The sequence below is a fragment of the Paracoccidioides lutzii genome (genome assembly GCF_000150705.2).
Source record: "Paracoccidioides lutzii Pb01 unplaced genomic scaffold supercont2.11, whole genome shotgun sequence".
NCBI classification, from domain to species: Eukaryota; Fungi; Ascomycota; class Eurotiomycetes; order Onygenales; family Ajellomycetaceae; genus Paracoccidioides; species Paracoccidioides lutzii.
Genome location: NW_015440957.1, coordinates 216,986 through 243,601, shown reverse-complemented (window position 1 = coordinate 243,601; position 26,616 = coordinate 216,986). Strand labels below are relative to the sequence as shown.

At 45.6% G+C, this 26,616-nt stretch overlaps 6 protein-coding genes across 6 annotated transcripts; 2 read left to right on the top strand and 4 right to left on the bottom strand.

Annotated features, from left to right (window-relative positions):
• Nucleotides 1-25: 25 nt before the first annotated feature.
• PAAG_04407 (hypothetical protein) lies at nt 26-3,692 on the top strand (the record flags this gene model as incomplete). Its single annotated transcript, XM_015845266.1, has 2 exons — nt 26-93; nt 494-3,692. The coding sequence occupies 2 exons, from the start codon at nt 26-28 to the stop codon at nt 3,690-3,692; spliced, it is 3,267 nt and encodes a 1,088-aa protein (XP_015699492.1).
• A 1,523-nt stretch (nt 3,693-5,215) lies between these two features.
• Nucleotides 5,216-7,124, bottom strand: PAAG_04406 (low-affinity glucose transporter HXT1; the record flags this gene model as incomplete). The annotated part of the gene is made up of 4 exons (XM_015845265.1): nt 5,216-5,593; nt 5,691-6,058; nt 6,121-6,126; nt 6,200-7,124. 4 exons carry the CDS (start codon nt 7,122-7,124, stop codon nt 5,216-5,218), a joined length of 1,677 nt encoding a protein of 558 aa, XP_015699491.1.
• Nucleotides 7,125-10,094: 2,970 nt separating this feature from the next.
• On the bottom strand, nt 10,095-13,124 carry PAAG_04405 (hypothetical protein; the record flags this gene model as incomplete). Its single annotated transcript, XM_002793449.1, has 1 exon — nt 10,095-13,124. The coding sequence occupies one exon, from the start codon at nt 13,122-13,124 to the stop codon at nt 10,095-10,097; it is 3,030 nt and encodes a 1,009-aa protein (XP_002793495.1).
• A 1,351-nt stretch (nt 13,125-14,475) lies between these two features.
• On the bottom strand, nt 14,476-14,962 carry PAAG_04404 (hypothetical protein; the record flags this gene model as incomplete). The annotated part of the gene is made up of 2 exons (XM_015845264.1): nt 14,476-14,514; nt 14,618-14,962. The coding sequence occupies 2 exons, from the start codon at nt 14,960-14,962 to the stop codon at nt 14,476-14,478; spliced, it is 384 nt and encodes a 127-aa protein (XP_015699490.1).
• A 602-nt stretch (nt 14,963-15,564) lies between these two features.
• On the bottom strand, nt 15,565-18,427 carry PAAG_04403 (clathrin-coated vesicle protein; the record flags this gene model as incomplete). The annotated part of the gene is made up of 2 exons (XM_002793447.1): nt 15,565-16,922; nt 16,984-18,427. 2 exons carry the CDS (start codon nt 18,425-18,427, stop codon nt 15,565-15,567), a joined length of 2,802 nt encoding a protein of 933 aa, XP_002793493.1.
• Nucleotides 18,428-22,252: 3,825 nt separating this feature from the next.
• Nucleotides 22,253-23,321, top strand: PAAG_04401 (branched-chain-amino-acid aminotransferase; the record flags this gene model as incomplete). Its single annotated transcript, XM_002793445.2, has 2 exons — nt 22,253-22,545; nt 22,622-23,321. The coding sequence occupies 2 exons, from the start codon at nt 22,253-22,255 to the stop codon at nt 23,319-23,321; spliced, it is 993 nt and encodes a 330-aa protein (XP_002793491.2).
• Nucleotides 23,322-26,616: the final 3,295 nt, after the last annotated feature.

Genomic DNA, 26,616 nt, shown 5'->3' with positions numbered 1-26,616 from the left:
ATATAAATTTTAGCTAGTTAGCTATATGTTAGGGGGTCATGGCAAGCCTTGTAAAGCACACAAGCAAGGCGTTATTACACGGGCTCTACGGATGTACAGATGATTATCAGGCCGTTAACATTGTCAATACAAATGAAAAAAGTATAATTCCAGAATATTCAAATAGATCCTCTTATCATCTGATTACTATTTTGACTCTTATATGTACTACAAATAATGCATATCCTCATTTGCCATTTTGCTGTCGGCTTGGCGGCTTGACTTCATAAATATCGGGTGACCTACGTAGTTACTAATGCTCTTTTTATCAACAAAGCCCAAGTTCCAGCACACGGCGAAACAATAACAGGCAGAAATGCCCACAAGAAGATTTTCGAACATATTGACTGACTGATTGTGCTGCATCATACCTTTCCTCTCATTTTTATCATGTGATCGCTCTGTTGTTTCTTCTCCAAAGCCACTGGGTTCTACGACTGACGATCGATCTCAGACACATTGCCAACATCGACAACTTAGAGTACATTTACATACATCCCATAACCAAGCTCTTTCACCTCTACCTGTTACTCGAAACTTCCCTCGTTCTGGCTCCTCCATCTTTCCTCCGTTTGCGGTTTCATACGGCCAAGCCTGGCCTGAGACTCCGTACCACATTCTCTTTTCTCCGATATCTCATCCCACATACCCGCAATCGTATTTGGACCAGATTCCTAGACCTTCGACACGACGTATTTCCGTCCTTTCGTCAGCGAGCCCATCTTCGCGTCTATCGGGCGATTGCTAATAGGCGACAGCTTAAGCACAGACACAAGCATCACAACGACCCATCCTATAGTCCTACCACTGCTAGGACATCGGGAAATAAAAGGCAGCCTGGGCTACTCTCGTTTCTGCTCTCAAAATCGAGGAAGGGAACTGGACCGGGACATAGAAGGAGAGGAGCAACGACGGACCGTGCCTGTGCCCATATTGTTTTTGATTACCATAGACACAGTCGCATTCTGGGTGCCATTAGCCGGCATTTGAGGAATGTCGAGAGAGGTGACCGGATGATGACACCACAGTCTGGGCCTTCAGGCCCGTACCGGGATGATCCTTCAAGTGAAGCTGGTTCCGGATATGGATATGGATATGGACAAGAGGGTGGTGGTCGAGAGCGTGGAGCTCGCAGGAAGAAAATTTACGGCTACTTGAAGGCAGCGAATGAGCTTCGCCAGTCCTATTCGGCACATTGGACACAGTGGAATCAGGATTATGACGACGATATGCGGGACGTGCCCCGTGGATTTCCGGATGTCGAGACGATAAGATATGCAGATGAGCAAATGATTGTGTTTCCTAGTTATGGACGAAGGCATGTGAGAAAAGTTCCGGAGGTTGATTATAGGGATTTGGGTCAGGAGTCATCGTTGTGGACGGACCCTGACGATCTGCAGTCGACTGGGAATATGGAGTATTGGAGACGGGAGTGGGAGGAATATGAGATGGATAATGCGATTGTGGATGTCGATGTGAGAGGATGGATATTTGCGCCTCATCGGGGACCAATGAATAGGAGGAATCGTATCTTGATCTCCCTAGCTAGACGGTTGAGTGGGATACCGGCTCCCAATATTTCTACTCTGGAGAGCAAGCCAACGCACACATCCCTGACTGAGGAAGCTTTGGTCGAAAAACAGGAACAATCGATCATTAATAGGACTCAGAGGGACACGGATCCGGAATGGCGCGCCGGTTCTGGACGGGATGCCGCACCTTCTAGAGCTGAAGTGGAACAAAATTCATATTACAACACCAATGAAGAAATAGCCGCCGCAAATGCGCAACTAATGGAACGGCTACAACCCTTTTTGAACAACCCCATCAACAATGTGCCGATTACGGTCTTCTTTTATAATGAAAAAAACAGCCAGTCACGGACAGTTTGTACTAATGATGGCGGACACTTCTCAGTTCGTGCAGCCCTTGACTTCGTCCCCACTCATACTAGGGTGCTGGCTTCCGAAAACCTATCCGCTACGGAGGAGGTGAGAATCATCGAACCAACAGGAATTAGTTTGATTAGCGACATCGATGATACTATAAAGCATTCCGGAATCACAAGCGGGGCGAAGGAGATCTTCAGGAATACCTTTGTACGCAATCTTGGAGATCTTACCGTACATGGTGTGAATGAGTGGTATTCAAAATTAGCAGATATGGATGTGAGGATACATTATGTTTCGAATTCCCCATGGCAGTTATATCCCTTGCTTAAGAGCTTTTTCAGTTTGGCCGGTCTTCCCCCGGGATCGTTTCACTTGAAACAATACTCGGGAATGCTGCAAGGCATATTTGAGCCTACCACAGAGAAGAAAAGGCCAACGCTCGAAAAGATCATGCTTGATTTTCCGGAGCGCCGGTTCATCCTTGTAGGCGACAGCGGAGAGGCGGATCTAGAATTATATACCGAGTTAGTGCTCGCAAACCCGGGGAGAATACTGGGGGTATTCATTCGAGACGTAACGATACCACCGACAAGCAAATTCTTTGATAAATCGTTTACTCATGTTGAAAATCCTCTATCCCGAAATCTCACCTCAGATCCTCCTCCCCTTCCGGAACGCTCAAGTGAGCCTGAGACCCAACGCCCAAATTTACCTCCCCGAAACTATCTTGAACGAAAAGAACAGGCGAAGGATGAAACTAGCTCAGCAATGAGTGATCTCATTGGTCTAAGGATTGGAGATGAACCTGCTCCAATAAACAAAACTGAGCTGGCCAAAACCCCTTCCAATAATCGACAGGCACCCCCCATTCGACCTTCCAAACCAGCAGCTCTTCGGAGCGGAGCCGTCGAAGCGGATGGAGATAAGAAAGACTCGCCATCATCCAGTGTCCGACGAAAGCCCGTTCCGCCCCTCCCAGAAAAGCCGCGAAGTTTATCATCTTCACAATCCCAAGGACACCCAGAAACTTCGTCTGCTCCTATCTGCTCCACTGATACATCTCAGGCTACCAGACCAGCTCTGCCAAGTCGCTCTTCAACCAGACAATCGCTGAACAATCAACAATCCGCTGAAAACGGGGAGAGCTACGCCGCTATTGTCCAGAATAAGATTACAAACATATACAACCAGCTCCCATCTTCACGGTCATATTGGGCCAACGAGAACCCTCCCGCCACGTATCCGTCCACAGAACAGGCACCACCTTCTCGTCCAGCTATGAAACAACCGCCGCCACCGCTCCCTCCACCCCGTCGCAGCACAAACAGCGCCTCTTCAAGCCAATCCACGCTGCTGACCCAAACCACCCAACCCCAACCTCAATCTCACTCCAAAGCGTCCACAGCGCAGGACCAACGCTATGGTAACATATCCCTCTCCCACTCCCCATCCCCCTCCTCCCAATCACCCACCCCACCCCCACCTTCCCGCAAAGGGACAGACACACCTCCACGCCCACTACCGTCGTCATACTTATACGCCTCCCCCTCGACATCACCCACTCCGGCCCCCACGGCCCCAACAGCAGCAACACTGCGAAATAAGCGAGAGGAAATCTGGAGGCGGCGATGGGCGAGGGCGAAGGATATTCTGGATCGGCAAGGGGTTGTGTTGATGAGTTGGAGGGTGGGTGAGGATGTTAAGGATGTTTGTACGAAGTTGGTTGAGAGGGCGGGGAGGGAAAGGAGGAATGGTAAGTAGGTAGGTTGGTTTGTATTGTTTAGGTTGGATGGGATGGGGTGGGATGGGATGGTGTATTTACGATATCCGTTACATTTTTCGATGATATTCGTATTGGCAGGAGGAGTGTGCAGCGGAGAGTAATGGGATCTTTTTGTTAAGAAATTCCCGGCAATGGCAGGAGAGGAATAATGGTAATTTTTTCATGTTTCTGTAGCAGTATTTTACGTCAGTCGGCCTGCCAAGATACATAGATACATAGATTCCTGAAGATCAAAGGAATGAATAGACTTATTTTCCGTACGATTCAAATATCAATCTTCTCCCCTTTGTGTCCAGATCTATCTTGATTTGGTTCATTGATCCCTAGTCCTCTATACCCTAAATACAACCCCCAATGCCTGTGATATATATGAACATCCACTTCCGGAAATACCACGCCGATATCACCCTCATTTCCATTTGCAAACATAAAATCACATTAAATAAGACTACAATAAGTTAAAAGTAAAAAAGCAAACTACAAATGAGGTGCAACCCCACCGATCAACTGAAGCACGTTGTCTTGTCTGATACCTTCTTTTCGTTCCCTTTTCCGGGTAAAATGACAAAGTTATCTGATGCGTGGAAACAATTCCGGATTTTAAGAAGAAACGAGGAGCCAGGAGCTTGGAATTTATGAAGTGTGAAGTTGTATCGGGAGGAGGGGGATATGGGGTTATTAGAGGCGACCATAATTAAAAGTGCATAACGACGTGGAGCAGACGGTACATGCAAACGTACAAACGTGCACACGTGCGCGCATGAAACAGAATGTAGAATATATGAAAACATGAAATCACTTTTTTCCTCCCTTTGCTTTTAGAATTTTGACTGGTATGAGCGAGGGGGTAGGGAAATAGAAAAGGTTAGAAAAAGGGAAATAGAAGAAATAAATGAAAGAGAACGGACATGCTAAGGATTAAACAATATTTTTTGTTTCTTTCTTTTTGACATTTTTTCTTCTTTTGCCTTTTTTTTTTTTTTTTTTTTTTTTTTTTAAGGGGAAAGGGGAATTAAAGTCGGGGTAACGACACGGAGGAGGGTGGGAGATAATTAAACATTAAGAATAAATCGGAAGAAGCAATTGGAAAAATCGCAGACTTGGGAAATTAGGAACGGCAAGCAAGAAACGACAATTGATGAACAGAACAAATTCCATTTCTTTTCGCGGTGTGTATCCTCGAAAATACCGTATCATCATGAGCGCAGTGGAACAGTGATTTTTCGTAGTAATACAAGTGGGTTTATTCTTCTCTTAAAAGCAAGAAACAAAAGACAAAAAAACAAAAGTATAAAGTCGGAGGAAGGAATTGAGGCGAAAGCGGTCAGCATGAAGATGCGCGTCTCTGAGAATGATGTTCCCCCTACATAATAAATTGAATCTTGTTGGATTAGGGGACAACAATCGAATCTAAGTCGGGGTATAATGTATCAATTTGTATACTCAGAGACTCAGAGACGCATATCATAGCCTCAGAACCTCAAAACCCTAAGTCGGGCTTTTAGGAAGTCTCAATTTCAGCATCATTCTTAACCTCGGTAGCTTCTTGATGAAGCACAATAGGGGAACTATCAGCTGTGTTGGACATAGGCCCAGGTGCTGTAGTAAGCTCAGGTGCAGATGTAGGCGCATACTCAGGTCTAATCATGCCCATGCGACTAGCAAAGGTCTCTGTGGGCTTCCATTTGCCACTGACTCTGGGGTTACTCTCTTCGAACATGCGATCGACTTGCTCGAGCGATAGACCCTTGGTCTCGTAGACGAAGAAATAAGAGAAGAGCATGGAGAGAGTGCAGGTTGTACCCCAGATGAAGAAAACTTTCGAACCCAAGTTGGCCTTTTCGGCGTCAACGAGGTAAGGGGTTACGAGGGCCAGGATCTGCGGGTTGTTGGGTTAGTGGTTCGTGTGGATATGTCATATGCTCAGGCATTCGTAGGGTAGTTGTTAATATCATGAATGTAGCGGGACGACTTACGTAGTTCCAGAGCCAGTTAGAGGCGGTGGACAGAGCAACGCCTCGTGCACGGATTGGTAAGGGGAAGATCTCGCCAATCAGCACCCAAGCGCCCGGTCCCCAGGTCGAGGCAAATCCCAGTATATAGAGACAGACGAATACGATGAGACACGTGGAGGCTACGTTTGATCCAGGGAGAGCAGTGCCGACAGAAGCAATGATGAATTCACAAAGGAGCATGGCAAAGGCGCCCCAGATGAGAAGGTTGCGGCGACCGAAGCGCTCGATGGTGTAGAAGGAGATAGGAGTGGATGCGACGTTGACGACGTTGGTGATGATAGAGATGAGAAAGGGGTTTTGCAGGCCGCTTTGTTGGAAGAAGGTAGTTCCTAGTATGTAGTTAGTTTTATGAGTTTCATTTCCTGGGTTCAATTGGGTTAAAGGGTGGTACCGTAGTCTGGAAGTTGGGAATTAGGTCAGCATTTTCTGGCGATATTTATGTTGAAGACAGAAAGGTTATCAGCACTCACAGAAAATAAAGTTGACTCCAGTTAGCTGTTGGAACATTTGCAATGCAGTGCCCAGGATTACGCGACGAAGATTTCCACTTGGACGAAGACCTCCTCTGAAGCAATCAAGCCAGCTGGTGCTGCTGATTTTGGACTCATATTCATAGTTGGCAGCAATCTCAGCAAGTTCAGTTTTAACATACTCCGATTCAACAGGCAGGTTACGGATACGGGAGAGGGAAGCAGCAGCATGTTCGTACTTCTTTTGCTTGACGAAGTAACGAGGAGATTCAGGAAGGAAGCCAAGGCCGACACCAAGAATGAGGGCCCAGATGAGCTGTATTCCAATAGGGATGCGGTAGGATGCTGGGGTGTTGAGATTCTCCGTTGCCTTGTCGATGACTGCGGCGATCAAAAGGCCTATGGTGATGGCCCACTGATAGATAGAGACCATGGCACCGCGGAACCGCTTGGGAGCGATTTCAGAAACATACAGAATGACAACGGAAGAGATGGCACCAACGCCAAGTCCAGCGACCAGACGGCCACCGACGAGATCATTAACTTTGGTTGCGCCAACTTGGATCGCGACACCGACGCCAAACAATAAGCAGGCCATCATAATGGTTAAACGGCGGCCAATGCGCTCAGCGATAGAACCGGAAGCAACCGCACCGATGAAAGTTCCCAGGGAGAGGATGGACACTATCAGAGACTTTTGCCAGGTTGCAATGTTGTATCCAGACTTGTCGACGTCCAGGGGAACAGGGCGCCCAAAGGACTTCTTGAAATAGTCCATGCCCAGGACTCCGTTGACATAACCAGAGTCATATCCAAAGAGGATACCTCCAAAGGACGCAAAGGCACAGAGAATGTATGCCCTAGCGGTAACAGGAGCCTCGACGCGGTCCACGTCATCGGTCCCAAACATCGTGTTTGACGGCATGTTTGATTGAAAGCTGGGACACGAAGTCAGTAACGATTGATAAATGGAATTTGGATATCTTTTAATCCGACGGATGAGAACAAAGAGGGAGCAGAGGTTGCACGTAAATTTTAAGACGAATAGCATAGAAGAGGGATATAGCGGGGCATTGAAGGGAGAAGAGGCACATTTGGGGTAAATATCTTTAAAAAGGCTTACCTTCGGGTTGGTCCTTGAGAAGCAGTAGATTTGATAACACGAAAGTATATTTCGTAATGAGATGTGAGTAGAGTGAGATATTTGTAGCGCGAGAGGACAACTGTGGGAATTCGTGGGATTGTGAAGTCGTGAAGCTGTGAGGTTGTAAAGGAAAAAGGAGATTGGGAGGTTGAGAAGTCGTTGTTAATGGACAATAACACCTATAGGTGTAGCAACCAGCAGCGGGAATATTCATTGTGTCATTTCAGACTTTGGGAATATTTAACTCTTAACTCAATATGATTCTGAGTTGCCTTAAATCTCTGGAGGAGCGAATAAGAGCATCAAGAGACTTAACTCGATTTTCCATCCATGGAATGCAAACAAGGTCTCCTCAGACAATGTGGTCGAACGCCCGTCTGCTAAATTCTAGTGGTAGAAGTGGTCGTAGGTATTCAATGTCCACTGAGAGGAATTGGATAATTCCGCGCCAGTTCCAAGGTGCATCGTAGTTTGTAGATGTAGTATTGAATTCCCTTTGCACAATCTGCCTTATGAGGATGCATTTAGGCTTTTCGCAGCAACCAGGGTTCAGTCTCGAACGGCAATACACACTATCTCCACCCGCAGAAATCTGTCAAATGAAGGTTTCAACAGAGGCAATACCAGATTGATGACGCTGGTACCGTAGACAGAACAGTAATTAATTGCATATGTCTAACGGAAATAGGAGTCATACGCAGTGGTTGTCTAGTTCTTGAGGAGACCTCGAGAAAGGGTTCTCACAGACCAGTTCTCTTCTCTTTTCACAAAGCACTCCAGCCAAGAAGAGCAACAAAGAAAATGTGTACAAGAATTGTACAGTTTCATTAACTGCCACTGGCATCATAGAAGTCCCAGGAGCATCCTAAAAGGGGGAGAGTGTAAAAGCAAAAATTTGATAACTCCCCCCCATTGGCCTCTCCAAGCAGGTACCTAGAGCTATGCAGGCCAGGTATTTCATATATCTCTCTGGAAATGCTATCACCGCTAAACTTAAGTTTGAAACCGGTTTATAGCTGGAAAAACCCGCGGTGCTAGAAAACATAAGAGAAGTCTAAAATGACTCTTTCATAAGTAGAGAACATGGGCAACCAGGTATACAGAGTTTCTTCCGCAACAACTCTGAAAAGAGCAAGCAGGAAACATGAAATAAAATAGGTAAAATAAGAAAAAAAAAAAAAAAAAAAAAAGGGGGGGGTAGCAACCCCCAGTCATTTCAAAATCAGCGTTCATCAAACCACACCCGTGAGAAGGAATATCGGCCATTCGTAGCAAACCCCGCATATGCAGGTCTCTCGTTCGAAGAGCTTCGACGCATTCAATATGCCATGACGTCCATTTAAGCTTCCTTACCTAAACCATTAGCGGTTTAGCCTCCGCCGATCTCCAGATTTCGATCCAAGGTTTTAGCCCGTGTTTAAATTTAAAGCACCGGACTAACTCGCGGCTTAGCAAAACGAAATCTCGTTCTGGTGTCCGCCGTTTAATTAGATCCTGCCGAGGTTGTGGTTCTTATTTTGCGAAAATTTGGCTGACGGTATTTGGGAGAACTGTGTTTTAAAACATCCCGTATTTGTATGACAATACGACGACTGTTTTTGAAGTTCGTGTCATTTTTGTGGGTACCAAGTAAAAGCTACAATATTCTGCGACTCGGTACAAGAGACATGAAACGACCTTCGCGACCATTGTAGTCTTTTTAGTCTTTCCTTTGGAATCTCCTTTCCTTTCCTTTTTTTTTTTTTTTTTTTTTTTTTCTTTCTTTCTTTCTTTTTTCTTTTTCTTTTCTTTCCCTTCCTCCAGTCAATAAATCATACAATCTGTAAGAAAGGTAAAAAGCTATGTAAATTATCCGGCATAACCCGGCACCATCCGAGGCCAATTCAGCAAAATGCGCTAGACCTGATTAAGAATATATCACGTGACTAGATGTTCTTACTACCGGCTGTCCCCGAGACCTAGAGACCCTAACACAGTGAAACAACCACTCATCTTTTCACATATTGTTAAATCTCAGCCACCCATCCATTCCTCTCTCCAAGAAACCCACTAGCTTTGGAGTAATGGATCCAAGGAGAAAAGGGTAATTAACTAGACATAAACCAAGTAACGAGATATTTTTTTTCTTTTTTTCTTTTTTTTTTTCTTTTTTTTCTTTTTTTTTTTTTTTTTTTGGCTTGACTCATCCTATATCCATCATTCATGTCATTAATATACAGGAAGAAAGCCCAGCTAATAAAGATAGCAAGAAAGAAAACAATATATTCAAATACTTTTTCCCTTTGTCATTTATTATGTGTTATAAGTGTTTCTTTTTCCAATGTCACTTTTTCCAATCCAAAACAGGGGCACAAAAAGCCAACTCTCACATAGTCAAATCCACATGGCAGGTAGATGTCCAAGGCATATGTATAAAATTCCCCCCCCATTTTCCAAATTCTTGTATCTCTTCAGCCTTTTCGCCCCTGGAACTCTTTATTTTTATTTTTATTTTTATTTTTTTGGCAATTGGTGTCTTGATACCGACCCACCGACCAAACCTAGATTATCCCCGATATATCAGAAAATTGCCTTAACACGTCATATGAGATATATCTAAAAGTTTAAGAGAAAATCCCTACTTACCGTTCCGATACCTCCCCGACTGCATACGAAATGCGTGCTTTATCACCACTTCCAAGCTTCCTCTGTGCTTATCCTTCTTCGAGTCCCCGGAAATCCCTCCCTGTCGATCTCGATTTCTTCCAGAGCCTAGTTGTATCCGTCGTCCATTTGAGGCTGAATATCACTCATATGTACTCCTCTTAGCTGAGCCTCTCGTTCTTGCTGTGACTGATGATCGTCATTCAGATGCGCGAAAACTCTCCTTAAAAAACTATCCGCAGATTCCGTCCCGTCCTCGGTCCACGGGGGCACCAGGGGTTCGGACGTCTTGTGATCCCCATCCTGATTCGAATGTTTGCCTCCGATCTGCGATTGGTGTGGTCCTGAACGTTTCCCAGAACTTGTGGCTGCTCTTGAGGATTCTGCGTTTGTCTGTTGGACGTTGGGATCATGGGAAACCCTGTCCTTCTCTCTTCGCTTCTCTCGTGGTTTGGTTAAGATTAAGGCTGCTTCGGTTTCTCTGCGGTTTCCACCGACATTTGGGGGAATATCGCTATTGACCTGTTGTGGTTTCAATGTTTCAGCGAGCGGTTGCACCATTTCGAAATCGTCAACCATGCGCATGAGTTCGTCGTTCGCAAAATTCGCGAAATCTGTTCCAAGAAAGTGATCCAGCTTCTGGACATTAGGGACATCTGGAGCAGTATGCGGAGGCTGAGGGTGCATATTATCCTCTGGACGGACAGCTCCATTGTTCCCAAAGGTCCCGGGACCTATATCCAGACCAAGATCCGCTCCAGTATTGGTATGTGCGATATTCGAATTAGTAGCGGACGGAAAAAGAAGACTTAGAATATCTACCGGTTCGTTTTGGAAAGCAGCCGTCTTAGGACTTGGAGGAAGGCCTGCGGCCGTTCCATGAGAAGGACCCCCACCCCCCGTGCCCGTTGCTGTCGGTCTTGGTAACAGAGGCCGCCGTTTGGAATGCCCATCGTTCTTGGGATCGAAAACCCCAGCACCCGAAGGCCCACTAGGGGCCCGAACATCAGATGGTGCAGGTTGGGTGTGATTATGCGTGCCCATACCTGCACCCATTTGGTTAGGGAATATCCCTTGGTTGATATGCGGCGGGTCGAGGTTCGAGACGTTAAAGTCGAAGCTCGAAACACCTTGTGTAGTCCGGAGCCCACTCCCCAGTGGAGGATGCGGTACGTTTGGCTGTTGCATGTCATTTACCATTGGATGAGCTGCCATGCCCATACTGGTGTTGGCAACATACGGGTGTACAACCGGCTGTAAACAGAACTGTTGATTTGTGGCTGGCGGGTTTTGAGCCATGTACAGGTATGGAGGCTCTACTCCCATTTTGTTATTTTCAACCTCCACTGGTGCCGCGTTCGGGTTATAATGCTCTGCTTTTGGCTGTTGCATTTTATTGGCCGCCGGAGAAAAAGCTGCCATGCCCATGCCCATGTCCATTCCCATGCCGTTAGGGACACTAAGTTGACCTCTAGGTGGCTGGAAACCAAAACGTGGATCCGGGGGTGGCATATTTTGAGCCGTGGACGGATATGGATTCTGATGAGGATGGCCTACACCCTTCTGAGGGTCCCCAGAACCATTCATCGTCCAATTCAACGGGTTCTGATTAGGGCGTAATGCATTGTCTTCAAGCTGAATAGGAATATTAACACTGTCGTTAACAGGGTGGTGCGGAGCGGGGGGATATGGAGGCCCTCCCCTCATTCGATGAGCCGTATCACTCACCATCCCATTCATTGCACCTCTGTGATGGCGTCCTGGGGCGCGAGGCTTTGGATCTGGTGGCATATTCACACCATTGTGATGGTGGTGGTGGTGTGGACCAGCGGGTTGCCAGGGTGCTTCGATGTTCTGATGATGGCCAGGGCCATTCACCATTGTATCCGTGTTGGGAACTTGCTCATTCACATGTTGCAATCCCCTTGACTCTGGACTCGGTGACATGCTTAGGCCATGGGGACCTGTACGGGGAGGAGGCATGACTATTGAAAGCCCATTTCCCATCTGAGCATGCTCGGGGCCTTCAGTCACTGTCCTCATGCTAGCATGTCCTGTCTTAACCTGCAGCATCATCCTAGTTGACTGTGGAGATCGACGCATATTTTCTCCATCATTAACAGGATGTGGAAATTTCCCTCTTATATGACGATGCTCGGCACCGCTGATCACCATGCCTGGGTTAAGATGTTGTGTATTGGCATGTTGCGTACTATTTGGTCCAGGATGTGATGGCATATTGATGCCACTCTGGATGTCGTGAGGAGCAGGGGTTTGCAGATGTCCTACACCCATCTGGTGCTGAGGGCCATTATGGTTTATCACCGCACCCAGGCCAGGGTGTTCAGCATTGAGATGTTGCACTCCACTTGGACCCGTGAGCGATGGCATACCCACGCCCACGTACGGTGGATGCTGCACACGCTGCTGTGGCATGGGAGCGGGATGTGGTACGTTTGGCTGGCCCAATGGGACAGGAAACTGTGGAGGCGCATCTGGTCTCATTCCGTGAGGTCGTTGAAGCGTACCGGTCAAGTTTAGAATCGGGGGGTATCTTGGTCGGATTGGATTTTGCGAGTTAAAAGGGACAACTTGGTCATGATGCTGCGCAACGTCCCGACCCTGGTGCATATAAGGAATCGCATAGTTTGGAGCGGGCACAGGCGGCTGAGGGATCATGTTGTTGCTATGGTGGTCGATATGCTGCATGCTAGGTCCAAATCCATCTGAGCGTTTCAAGTTATCGATGGACTTCTCGAGAACCTTTGGATTGATGCCTTGACAACCTTTGATACCTTGATGCACGTGAGGATGTGCATAGCTTGATCCTGTAGCTGGCATCTGGTGTATCATGATGTTGGATCGATGTCCGATATTTTGCGTATCACGACCGGATCCATTTCGACTGTTGGAATCGTAGGTAGATCTCTTGGGAGTTTTCTGACTGATATCTTTTGAGACTCTGTTATCCCGATGCAGGGTATTCAGGGCTCTCTGATGACCATGTGGAGCAATCTTGTGGCGACCTGGAGGAACTACTGGCCGGTGTTGTGATGCGTGGACCACATCGTTAGAATTGTTGGCTTGCAAATTTTTGGAGGGTGAATGCGATTTCCCCGACTTCTTGGTGACTGGCATGGTTGCGTTGGAGTGTAGGATGAATTGGATTCAAAAGGGGTGTATATTGTTGGAAGGGAAGCGGAGAGCGGAAGATAGTGCGGCGAGATGGTTGTCACAAAGGGATTTTTGGACCGATGAGTTTGTAACGGCCCTTCTTGGTATAGGCTGGAAAGAGGATGGTGAAACTCGCTCTATTTCTTTTTATTTCTTTCGAGGATTTGTTGTGTGAAATAGTATAAAAAGGGGGAGCTGGGTTTTGTCGATATGAAGCGATTCGGTGAGTGTTGTAACGACGTGCAGTTGTTTCCGATGCAACAACGAATAAATAGCTAATGTTTATAGGACTAAGAAAGGCTGGGATATGCTTTCAAGTGATATGAATGTTGTCAAAAATGGCACACTCTCCGGGAGCATATGTATCAGAAGTAAATGCGATGAGGTCTGGGTGAAATGGGACAGCTTTATTCGAGAGAGTCGAGATGTTTACGATGATGCGAGGAACAAGAGGAGAAGATGCAGGGTGTAAAAGGAAGAGCGATAGAGAGCTGCAGCAGCTGTCGCAGGCACAGGAGCAGGCCCATGACGGAGAAATAACCTTTCTGCAGCGCCCCACGGCACACAGAAACACAGATTGATCTCTCACCCATTGACACAGAGCAGTTGTCCCGGGGGAGCCAATCTTCATTCAACAGCATTAAGAAGACTATTACCGTAACTCAATGATGGCGAACGAACCTTTCAGACGGCTACGGCGAATCTATCCCCAGGATTGAATGAGGTCATAAGAAGGTTCTGCATTTCTCAGTGCCTTCTTTTTGCTTTTCTTTTGTTAATCTTATTTTATTATTATTATTATTATTTTGGAGTAATTTAGGCAGGGCCGATTTCCCATGGAGCAGGAAATCTTACAAACGTCCTAAATATCCACATTATCTGTTTACGTTGCATGGCACCTGTGTACTCACCGTTTCTGATGGGTCCTTCCACCACAGAATGTTTGGGTGGCATCATTAATACCCAATTTTTTTTTTTTTTTTTTTTTTTTTTTTTTGGTTCTCTTGCGAAGAACTTTCAACAACCAAAACAGCATACTTCTCAGGAATTATATGTGAGGTACAGAGGAACGGTGAGCGATATATGCGCATAAAATGACGTCCTTACAAGACCACAGAGCATCAATTGCTTCTAGATATAGTCATTCACCCTCATCAGTGTCTTCCGTCTAGCGCGCCAGTTGTCGCGCGGTAAACATTTGACGTATGCCAAGCTTTCCGGGGTAGCTGTTAGTTAACTAACTATTCTTGCTTATATAATCACGCAACCTTAAAAGCCACCGCGTTTAATAGATTTCTGCCAATTAAGGCGGCATTTACTGATTTTGTTGTTTACGAAACAACTCATCCAGGCCCTAGGAGGGATATTAAGCAAAGGGTGAATCCTCAGCGATATTCTACTATATAGCGTTTTCTGGCCGAATAGAAATCCCAGAGTAAATTCAAATAATTACGTACGTATGAATGATTAGGTTCAGAACCGAGGTCTGACGACATAACAATGAATGTATGGCAAAAGGAGAATCGATTCAGCGGATCCACGCCACAGATATGACGTTTATAGAACCCAACCTTACCCCTGTCCAGATAATTTTTAACGGTACGCGAGTCCTCTGATAATTTGGGACGTGGCGCTCCTTGAACCGATATGTCTTTTACAAGACTAGTTACACCAGGACCGTTCTGTCCTGTTTTCTCTTCGATTTCTGTCTCTGGGACATTCCTCCTACTAAGCGTAATCCAAAACATAGCGACTAATCCACCGAACTTAGCGCGTACACCAAGCTTCACCTCCACCGTCATCCCTCGTTAGACGCTGTAGCGAACCTTATCAAGCAGGTTGCGACAAAGACAAATGACTACCGAGGAGTTTCTCGCCTGGATAGATGGATATCTTTTCCACCACAGAGACACCTCCATCCCCAGTATCCTCTATTAGTGTGGGGTTGGGTTGCCAACGACAGAGAGGCACGGTATATACAAATCTTCAGGTGTCATCAGCGATCCACTCAACCCTTTCTAAATAGAGTCTACCAAGTAGCTGAGTATTAAATAATTACAATTAAATTACTGTTAAACAATAGTCAAGAGTTTTGTTTGATATCTATTCTAGCAAAGCTTATTCATCTTAATTCCTCGTTCCCATTACTTACAACTCCCTCCCACATGTCTTTAAGAAAGTGGATATCATATTACGTCTTCCCTAAGCACAGCGGCTCCTCCATTCAAATCCAAGACATGACATTGAAAAGTTTGCTAACACGAAAATATCCAGGCCTAGTCCCAGCCCATCCCAAAAACAAAATTCAGTGCCAACTCCACTCCATTCCATTCCAATATATTTGCAATACACAATTGATCCCAAAAACCAAACTTCAACTGCATTAACGCCACAACCTTTTCTTTCAAAGCAGACTCTCATATTTATCAAGTCCCTGTTTCTGTTGATTATTTCGGGGTTGCATAGCCGGTAGTGTCGACTGCCACTGCTGGCTCGGGTTTGGTTTTGGTTGACTAAACGCAGCAGAAAGGGAAGCGGATGACGAGGTTTGTTGTGATTGGATATTTGACGGTAGTGGCGGAGGGGGAGAGATGGGGAATGGAGAAAATGGCGTGGTCGTCTGTGACATGTGCCCAAACGATGAGGCTGATGGTGCTGTTGTGGTGGATGAGGTTTGGTAAGTTGAACTTGCGGAATATTGATTCATTACTGAGCTGGGTTGTGGGTTTGTCGCGGGTTTCCCAGATGGTGACAGTATGGGCCAACGTGAAGCTTGAGAAGGTTGCGAAGGTTGCAAGGAGGGAAATGTAGGTATTGTGGACACTTGCTGTTGTAGATTCCTAGGTTCGAGCGTAGGAAAGGAGTTAATGCTCATATCAGGAGTAATCGACCGTTGGCTAGGTCCCGAATTATGACCCACAGTGCCTGTAAGATTGGTGGTCGACCATGAAAACTTAGGGGTATTATCAGTCTTAGCCGGCAGATTAGTTGGATTGGATGTTGCCGTGCCCCAGTCATTCCAGGAAGCGTTACTAGAACTGGATGCCGTCCCTTTGCCAAGGACCAGACGTTCAAATTCTGATTTTGAGTTTTCAACTTCAGTTCCGCCGTTCAATACGCCAGTCGTTCCAAAAATATAGGAATTGCTATTCCTGGCATCTCCGAACTCGTTTGACGAGGAGAGTGATTGCAATTTTTTCGTTTGTTGCTGCTCGACCTTTGAGGAAAGGGATTTAATCAAATCCATGAAACGGCCAAATTGCTGAATATTGAGAAGCGGGCCAAGGCTGAAATTCCATAAGATCGGAATGACCTCCAGGGCAATGAATTCAGTTTCAGCAATCTGACCGACCTGCCGAAACACATTTAAGGCTGCCATCATGACCGCAGGTTCTTTGGTTTTAATGGCTTTTAACAACGGAACAACCTTCTCCTGGACCGTGTATTTGTCAAGAATCGACACTGTACTGGATTTGGTTGGTTGAATTTTGTTTGGAACTTCTGCAAAATCATCATCCAAAGTCGAACCTGAAATTTCCTCCTTTGCCACTCCGCCGCATAAAATAGTTAACGATTCTAAGCCTCGAACTTTGATAGCAAGGCTGCTGGTTCTGCTGAAAACTGAAGCAATCGGGGGGAAAACGTCATTCTTTACGGTAGAAAAGTCCAGAATAGGTAACATCACCGGAAGACACCGCATTGAGACATCTACTAATGAATGTGTGGAGGATTCTAAGCCTAGTCGAACCAAAGGCAGTGCATCTAGTGAAAAAAAATCGTAAGTGAACCGGTATAAATCAAAGTCAGTATTTAGCTTACATACCTTCTTTAAAACTCCGTCCCAAGCAGTTTTTAGCAATTAGATCCATGTTTTCCAGAACAACCATAAGACTAGCATCTCTGCTGTTGTCGCGTTCCTGCGGAAGGCCTTTAGCTCCGGTTTGGAGAAAGACAGGCTTGAGGTGGGGAAGAAGTTTCTCAGGAACGACCCGCGGGCCGGAAGGAATAATTCTGATAATTTTAAAGACATTTGACAGGATCAGTGGCAATAACTCTTTATCCTTGCTTTCTTCCAAGAGGGCACCAAGAACTTTTCTTTCGAGAACTGAAGGTGGGAAATCAGGTAAAATACGACCTAGTCCTTTCATGAATTGGGATTTCTCGTTAAGTGATTTTGTAGGTAAAGATTCCAAAAAGCGAATGGTAGATACAAGGATATTATCGAAATACTGAGATTGCTGGAACTCCTTTGCATTCATTCGTTGCGTCGCTCTCCTGGTAATAAGCCTGGGCAAAACATATGACGCTAGATCCCTAGGGATTGGACGAGAGGAAAGAAACCCATTGTTTTGTGAAGGTATTGTTGATGGTGAACCCAGCAACTTTTTGTATGTCGAAGTGTTGCCGTGCGTCTTAAGAGGAGAGATGTGAGGGGAATTGTAAAGTGAAATGATGAGAAGACCAAGAGAAAAGAGATCTGCAGACGTAGTGATATTCGAATCAATTACGAAATCGGGGGAGGTATAATCTAGGTCAAGTTGAACATATGACGGTAGTCTGGGATCCTCGTGTAAGACTTCAGATAGTGCAAGCGGAGGCAGTGACGATTGTGATCCCGAGTCAGCAGGGCCAGCAAAAGCAAGGCCAGAGATTTTCCAGTCAGATTTCGCATTGACATAGATGGCTTCGGGAGTCAGGTTGCCGTGGACGAACCCAGCAGATTCATGTAAGAACTCCAGGCCTTTTGCAATTTGCAATAAGCCCTTCTGTATTTCGATCTCATCAATCTCAATACCCTTTCCAGCCTGATTGACATCAGACTCCCCAGTAATACATTGACCGGTTCGCCGGCCCCCACCGGAAGACGTCTCCCGGTCATCCATCTCCCGTAAAAGCCCTGCTAAAGAGGCGGTGACAGGCTCCGTAGCAAACATCAAACCGCCGTTTCGAGTCTCCTCCACTGGTTCCAAGACTTGAAGAATGGAAGGATGCCTTAGCCGGGTTAGGCTACTAGCCTCTCGTTTCAACCGTTCGACAACTTCATCATGTATCTTTTTCAGAGATGATGAGTTTGACCGGGAAGCGAGGCCGACTCCCCGCACATCCAGTGATTTCCGATCAAAAACGAAAATGGAAGCTTCATTTCCGGTACTCTTTTTCTTACCGTCATACACCTTCCAGGGGCCCGACGTAAATGTTGGATGAGGGGAAAGCTGATAATTGGCCGCTATATTTGAGCTAAAACTCTTCAAAGCTGATGAAAACATAGCGATTCCAGAAAATCTTCGCAGATCGGGATAATGGTAGAGATGTTTGATCGGGTTGAAACAGAATGCCTATGGAATGATGAGATCCGATTCCTATCAAAACACTCCTGATCAAACGCCATCCGCCACGCTGCACCCGGACCCATAAACCCAGTTACGCTCCTAATAGTAGTTCACAAGGAACGCAGCCCTTAAACGCTAACCTGCATCTGAGATATTTTGCTGAGGTCGTTGTCCGTGACATTCAACTGATGTCTATTACGACAGCAATCAGAATGAGGATAGTGTCTGGTTTCAATCCAGGATTCCAGCTTCCACGTTCCGCAAACCGATCCTCATCACGTGGGAATCAGGGTAGCGTAGACGGATTAACCATTGCTCCGATGGCGAGATTGGCTTCTGGGCGCCGAGGCTTATCTTCTATTTCTATATATGAATTGAGCAACGATTTTGGGTGTTTTACACATCATCGAAATTTCCAGTCTGCAGGGCTATATTATTATTATTACTATTATTATATACTAAAGAAATTTAATCAGTGTCAGTACAATAGTTGAATTCAATTTTCTCTGTTCAAAACTCTCTTATGATATATATATCTCAAGAGGGGCGCTGCTATGGAAACCCTTCACCATTCCAACGGCGAATACATCACGTGTCCACAACGAACATCACACGCTCGGTATCCTCATGGGTTTTCAGTTTTTCCTCCCTTTGCAGAAAAGCGACCGATGGAATTTTTCCTGAGACAATTTACACAAGATCATGACAGACCTAAGAGCATTCTTCTAGATCATTCTTCATGGTACAGTTGAATCAGGACATAATCTTCCAGTCTCTTCTCAAATGATTACCGGGGGGTTCATGCTGAGAGGATTGGGATCGAGGGAGTGAATAGTCAAGTGCTACTGCTTTTTCCTGTCTTTTGAATATCCTTTTCTCTGAAAGGCACGAACGTTGGCTTGTGTTTGTTCAGTGAAAGAGGTGGTTAGTATATCACTTGCCAAGTCGATATAACTCAGCTGGCTTGACTGGCGACCGTCATCCAGTATGGATACTGGTTCGGCATTAGATTGTTGAGAGAAGTGAAGTTCCGACTAAGATACATCAAAATCAACGTCGGGAGGGATACGATCAATCGCAGAACATATTCTTTTTAGATGAGTTGGCATCCATATATCATAGACATTCCGTTTGAATTTATATGCCGCCCATCTCTCTTTACCATGTTTAAATAACTCAACAACACCTCTCAGTGCAGAGTCATGCTATAGGCATTCTGTCGGTCTGCGATATCAAGCGCCACCCAGCCGCATTTTATCTCGCATGTTAGAAACGGAAAATGCATTAGTCTCTGTCTCCATAAAAAGAGAAGTATAATCTTAGTCACCTATAAAAGGCTTAAGCTTTTCAAGTTGATCATCTGTGAATGCGGACCGCCTGAATCCCACATAGGAATCAAGTTGTGGACGGGGCCACAGAAAGGGATGCTGTTGTTCCAGCCTTGATTAACACTTTCGTCCAAGCACTCAGGGTGTGTGGCCCCATACGTAGCTAGAATGGCTGCAGATAGGACAATCAATAATCTAATATCCCGAATTACTCTTGCTTCTTTCCCACGTTGGATCTTCTCGCAGGTCGTGTCGAATAAGCCATCTCGAAATAATGAATTCTCAGTGACTTTCGGGGCCATAGCAAGCGATGATTTGATAAGAGTGCTTCTTTCGTCCGTAATTCTGCCGCGTACCTCTTTCATCAAGCTGCCTTTTTATTCAAGAATGGTTTGATAATGCGGATATCCGTATAGAGCACTCTTTTCGTCTCTTGGCATTTGATCACTGAGTGTGGAGGAGCTGGTGACAGAGCCAGATTCCTATTGCTCGCAGCAAAAAGAAGATGTCGACTTCTTCCTTGCAAGCAGAAATTCCATGTTGCCCCTCCTGTCTGAATTTTTTTTTTTTTTTTTTTTTTGGGCCAATAACCTCGCTGAATCCAATAGTCGATTGGATTAATGTCGTTCTCGCAGACGCGGTTTGGTATCTCTTGGCCCGGTGTTACTTCAACAGCAGAGCTTTCAACAGCGGCAGTTGCAAGAGTCATTCGCAGTCGCTTTTCTGGAGATACGTGCCGGGAAGGAGGAGCGGATCTTCGGGTTCTCGCAATCGTTTCCGTTTTCGATCTTTAGCTTGCAGAGGTGCGGTTGGATCCTGTGGTATCTCGACTCTAAATTAGTTTCCTAGCACAATGGGAGGAAAGGTAACGTACCCTTCTTGTTCCGGGAATATCACTATTAGAAGAGGAATATGAGTGTTTTGGTTTGGCGTTTCTATCATTAGATATGGGCTTCCTTTGACTCTCTCCCAAGCGTGCGCTCCAGCGGACAGGACCTCGTGGTTGTCCTTTTCTGACCCTTTGCGGCCGCTTTCCTATCATGAAGTGTCACCCAAGGAAAGCTGATAAGAAGGCTGATAATGAAGCATGGATAGCTCACTTTCTTCTTGAGTTTTCAGCGTCAGAGGCTGTGGTCCTATCTTTATGCATGATTTTGCTTGGCGCCCGGAATTATTGACGTTTGACATTCGTTGGCATGGGCCCATGTTGGTTGGACGAGAAACGGGCAAGAGATTTATGTTGCCGCCGAAGACTGTCTTCTTTGCTTGCTGGAAGACGGCACGATAGCACCAACTAGCGTTGGATATTGTTGGTTGGATACTGCGGCTGCGCTAATCGCCCCTCATATATGACTATTTCAGCTAGCTAGCTCATCATACAACAACGTTGTTCACCATGGGGGGTTGAGGCTTTCTGGTTGGATGGAATAAGCTGCGAATAGCATGATGTTTAAAATTAATTACATTTCCATATATTATTTACGCATGCCTAGATGTTCTTGTGATACTTTGATTAATCTCAGATCAAATAATAAAGATTTGAAAAATTAAAATAAAAACCAAAAATGGGGAAAAAAAGTTTTTCTTAAACTATTTATGATATCCTTCCAGGCTCGGCAAAACAATACATTTTGCTGAGAAATCGCCAATAAAATTTGGGAGGTAATAATTAACTTGTCTAGTTTCTTTCATAAATACTCAAACTTAATGTAAGGTTAAAATTTGCTCAGCAGACTTTCAAATCGAAAAATTTTGACTATTTCACTGGACGGGCCATGACCTGTTGACGGATAATATCCGTGTTCGTTGATGCCACATGTGGGCTAACTAAATCACGTGTGGCAGGGGTGGAGCATCAACAACCGGCCAAACCCAGCCAACATATAGAACTTGGGCTAGGTTTTTTATAACGTTATCCTCTATGAGATTGGCTGCGGGCTTCTCCCTTCAACCTTGTCACAGTTCACACATAGGTAACTTCGCTATACGGTTTAGTGAAATTACTACACGAGCAAGTATCATTGCCCTTTGCAACCTCCAACAAACACTTGTGACTCGCTCTTGATAGGTGCCGTTTGCCCTCCAATTCCGCCGCAGCTTCCAATTGATTACCTCAAGGAACCATGACAGCTTCTCTATTGACAATCCGCAGGGGCGTTACGGCCCTCAGCGGCTGCAGCTCTGCATGGAGACATCTCATTCCCTCCCAGAGATGTTACAGTTCGATGATTGGAAGCCGAAGTGATGGATTGCCAGGAATTGATTTCTCAAAGCTATCTATTACGAAAACAACGAGCCCTAAGGAATTGCTCCCCCCCGAAAAGCTGGTTTTTGGATCGTCATTTACAGGCAAGTGGTTCGCAGCCATTGGAAACTCGATATTATATCACATACTAATTTCGTTTTAAAACCCCTCACCCCGACTATAGACCATATGCTTGTGGTGAAATGGAACACAAAGGATGGTTGGCTTGCGCCAAGCATTATTCCATACCAGAACCTAAGTCTGAGTCCGGCCACCTCTGTTTTCCATTATGCGTTTGAGTGTTTTGAAGGAATGAAGGCATACAAAGACAAGGCTGGCGGTATCCGGTTATTCAGGCCGGACAAGAATATGGAACGGTTAAACAAGTCGTCGAAGCGTATTGCGCTTCCAACGGTTGATGGCGATGTGGTCATCAAGCTGATTAGCGAACTGGTTAAACTAGACAGCAGATTTATTCCTCAGTAAGATATATTACCTTTTTGGGACTGGGTACAGACAGGCGTGTAGTGTTTACTGATTGGGATATTCTTTCCCCAGAGCTCGTGGTTACTCGTTGTACCTGAGACCCACAATGATCGGGACCCAGGAGTCGCTAGGTGTCACTGCTCCAAACTCTGCCATGTTCTTTGTCATCGCGAGCCCTGTTGGCCCCTATTTCCCGACAGGATTCAAAGCAATTTCCCTTGAAGCAACAAATTATGCGGTTCGCGCATGGCCTGGTGGGGTTGGTGACAAGAAGCTGGGCGCGAACTATGCCCCATGCATTGTTCCGCAACTGGAAGCTTCCAGGAAAGGCTTTCAGCAGATTCTTTGGTTATTTGGAGAAGAGTATATCACCGAAGTTGGGGCTATGAATCTTTTCGTCGCGATGAAGAACAAAGAAACCGGGCAGAATGAGCTCGTAACAGCTCCCCTGGATGGCACCATCTTGGAAGGTGTTACTAGAGATTCCGTTCTCACTCTTGCCCGGGAAAGACTAGTCCCCAGAGGTTGGATGGTATCGGAGCGTAAGTTGAAAATGTCGGAAATTGCCCAAGCCTCTGATGAGGGCAGAATGATCGAAGTTTTCGGAGCGGGCACTGCAGCCATTGTTAGTCCAGTTCGCAATATTAGCTGGAAAGGACAGATGGTAGATTGTGGCTTGAAGCAAAACGAAGAAGCCGGAAAAGTGGCCCTTGAGATGAAGAATTGGATAGAACGGATTCAGTATGGAGACGACGAACATAGCTGGAGGTAAGCTGGAAACGATGACATCCCTTTCTGCTCTCTAGCTGGCTGACTAACTGGCCCTCCTTTTTAGTGTCAAAATTTAGTATTACTTTGTCAACATTCCCTGGGTTATACTACATATTTTGCTTGATCCCCTCTTGCCACACCTGGTGCAGGTATATTTTATCAAGAATTTGTTATCCATTTTTTTGTTCTCTGTATTTTAGAGCTCCCAGTTCTTTAGACATAGAATATACGCTCAAGTGTTTTGATATTATCTAGATACTCACGTTTTCTATCTATCCCATCTTTGCCACCTATATGCAAGCTCATGGCCATACGCAAGATTCAACCCAATGAATACGTTAGTTACAGTTTCCGACTTTGCCCGTTCTTCTTTTCGAGGGTATTCGTGGTTTGTTGCTTCATAACTTTCATCACCGTTAAACAATTACCATAGTGTGAAAGGGACCACCGCGTATATCCTAAAAGTCCCCAGAATCCATCCGTGTGGACTGGGATTTGTTTCACCAGAATGGTTTCTCTCCTCAACCCCAAACCATAAATCCATAGGCCTACATGGAATGTGAGGGAGCCTTTAAATAACAAACGACCCCCTGACTAGTGCGGGAGGGAGTTAGAAAATGGATACTTTGTAAGGCTTCCTGATTCATTATATCTTGAGGGAAGAATATTGCTAATATCTCTTGTCTCCTTAATTTTACTGAAATTTATTTCATCCATCTGCCTATGGTTAACGAGGGGGCGATGGGGATAAGGGGGCTGGCGGCGAAGTTGAGTCGAGATTCAACAAAAATGACATATGCACAACCCTCCCGGAAACAATTACTACCGTTCACCAGTCAAATGCGCACCCTCATTTTATCTTCCCTTGTTTGTATCCCGGTTCCCCTACCAATGTCCCTCGTCCTGCTAGGTCTCATGGCCCATCCTAGCGTTCCCATATCAACGCTTTCATTTCAAGCTGCGACCTTCCTAGGTACCTATCCTTGAACCCTGCCCAGCATATTAATAACCTCGGTTGTGTTGCTGATTTATTTTTAGTTTTTGAAAAGTGACAGCTGTTTCCAGCTTCTGCGCAGGACTCAACCCTCCACATTATGCCGTTCAACAAGAAACGTTTGGCCCTTCCAGTGATTCGTTAGGGTGTAAAGTTTGCGGTTGATGCCCTTCCACTCGAGCATTACCTTGGCGCAAAGTCTGTCAATTCCAATCTTCTGACGCCTACAGGGAATGTTTTCCAAGCTCGTAGAGCATTGCAGATATCCCGTTGTATGTCCAGATGATCTTGCCACTCGTTCTCCCCGCACACTTTAGAATGCTTACAGCTGTGATTCCTTGCTTTGCCTGCTACCTGGCAAAATTCACTGTTCCCTACATGGGTAAAAAGGTTGATATGCAGTATCCCAAGGGGCCTATTGAAAGACCTCACTAGGGTGTCACGACAGCTCAAAATCTCAGAAATCCCAGATATGCAACAGGACTCAAATAAAGTCCAAAATCATGGGAGAGACAACGCACATCGCAGGACTTTTCAACTTTTGATGCTGCGTAAAAACCTAGAATATCAGGAGACGCCCCACCCTCAGCGAATAGGCTAGAGACCTCTTGGTCCGTTTAGAAACGGGGGTGCATGGGTTCCCAGCTTTGTCTCCAGCAACGACGAAAAAGAAAATTTACCCTCTGTATCAACATCGCCCGTTTCTCTCGGTACGAAAGCAATAAACAAAGCGGATGGATAACAAGCTAAGGTCGTCAATCCACGGCTGCTCTTAGGGTCTTCAATTACGCCATTCGCGGTTATCACGGTGAGCGGCTAACTATTAATAGGTCAGAGCACGCAAGCCATCGAAAATCCATGATATCTGCCAAGTTCCTTATGTGTAATAGCGCCGGAGAGTTTTATCGGGACGTCAGGCATGTGCCTTTAGTGCGCTTTGGGAAATACCACCTAGAAAGATCAACAGAGTTGAAGGTTCAGGGGTCCGTGGTATTTCGACGTGTTGAATTGTTATTAAACGGTTCTCAGAGACATTCCGGTGAGTTGGTGTTGGAGGTTGCTGCACGTATGAAATTTCAAGTTCAGGTTTGATGCGTACAGGTAACTATATTTGTGGTAATGTTTGGACTCCATACGTTAATTTCCGAAGAAGCAGTTGGATAGCGTATATTTAGGATGATCGTTACGAACTCGCAACAGGAACATTGAAACCCGAGACCCTTAAAAGACCTTGGCATAGACCAGGAGTTGTTTATTTTTTATATAACTTTGAATCCTTGATTCATTTGGTTCTTGCATCCGCTCACTACAAAAGTAATCTGCAATGACAGAGGCTTGAAAGAATAATCCAGCAATGGGGTTCTCCACTAACCACTTAACTAGGGCATTGAATACCGACCATAAATAATGTCCAGTTCAACCATTTGGGGCTGTTCTTCTTAACGAATGTTCTGAAATAATAATAGGGCTGAACGTAACCCAACCAGAGCCACTACTAACGCGAAACTATCACAGCCATGACGCTATCTAAGTGACTTCCCAACCCACGGGATTTCGGCCAATAGCATCCTTTACGTGGCAATGACAGAGACGTCTGTTTTGTTACCGTTGAGATCTTTAGGGACGAAACGGTAACTTTGGTTGGGAGTATTGTGGCTGCCGCCTTTGTTGCAAGAGAATCCCCTCCGCTGATACCGTTGATCCCAGTAAGTACCCACCCAAAAGGTCGGAGATAAATTTAAATGATCTCAAGCGTGTGTTCAGAGGACTGAACACCACAATTATTCGCCCGTACCTTTTCATGCTGTCGTCTAACACCGGAGATAATTGTCTAGTATCGCACTCAACAGCAACTCTATCCCAATAAACTTATTCACAACCTCCCTAAGGCCAACCAGTGTTCTAAGATCAGAGAGAATGAATTGGATGCCCTTGACAATTACCCTTTGAGGCCATTCTCGTTCGTGGTGGAAGATGCGGACATAACGTGCCAATCTCTTGGCTCGCAGAAACGCAATCAGCCACTCAACTCGTGCCAATTTGAGTGCTGACGGATGAGATTCTTCTTTATTCCGCCCAAAGCCACTACAAGTCGGAAGCTAGAGCCTCAGACCCGGGAATAGGCCATGCTCTATAGCTAGGAGCCGGCCAACCGCCATCATTGGGCAGAACTTTAAAATCCGTTGACCTATTTAGGGCCATATCTCATGAACGGTTTCCTCAGTGGACAATTATTCTTGTTATTTTCTCTCTTTCGAAGTACTGAAACAGACTGGATGGTTGAACTGACTCCCTTAGGCTG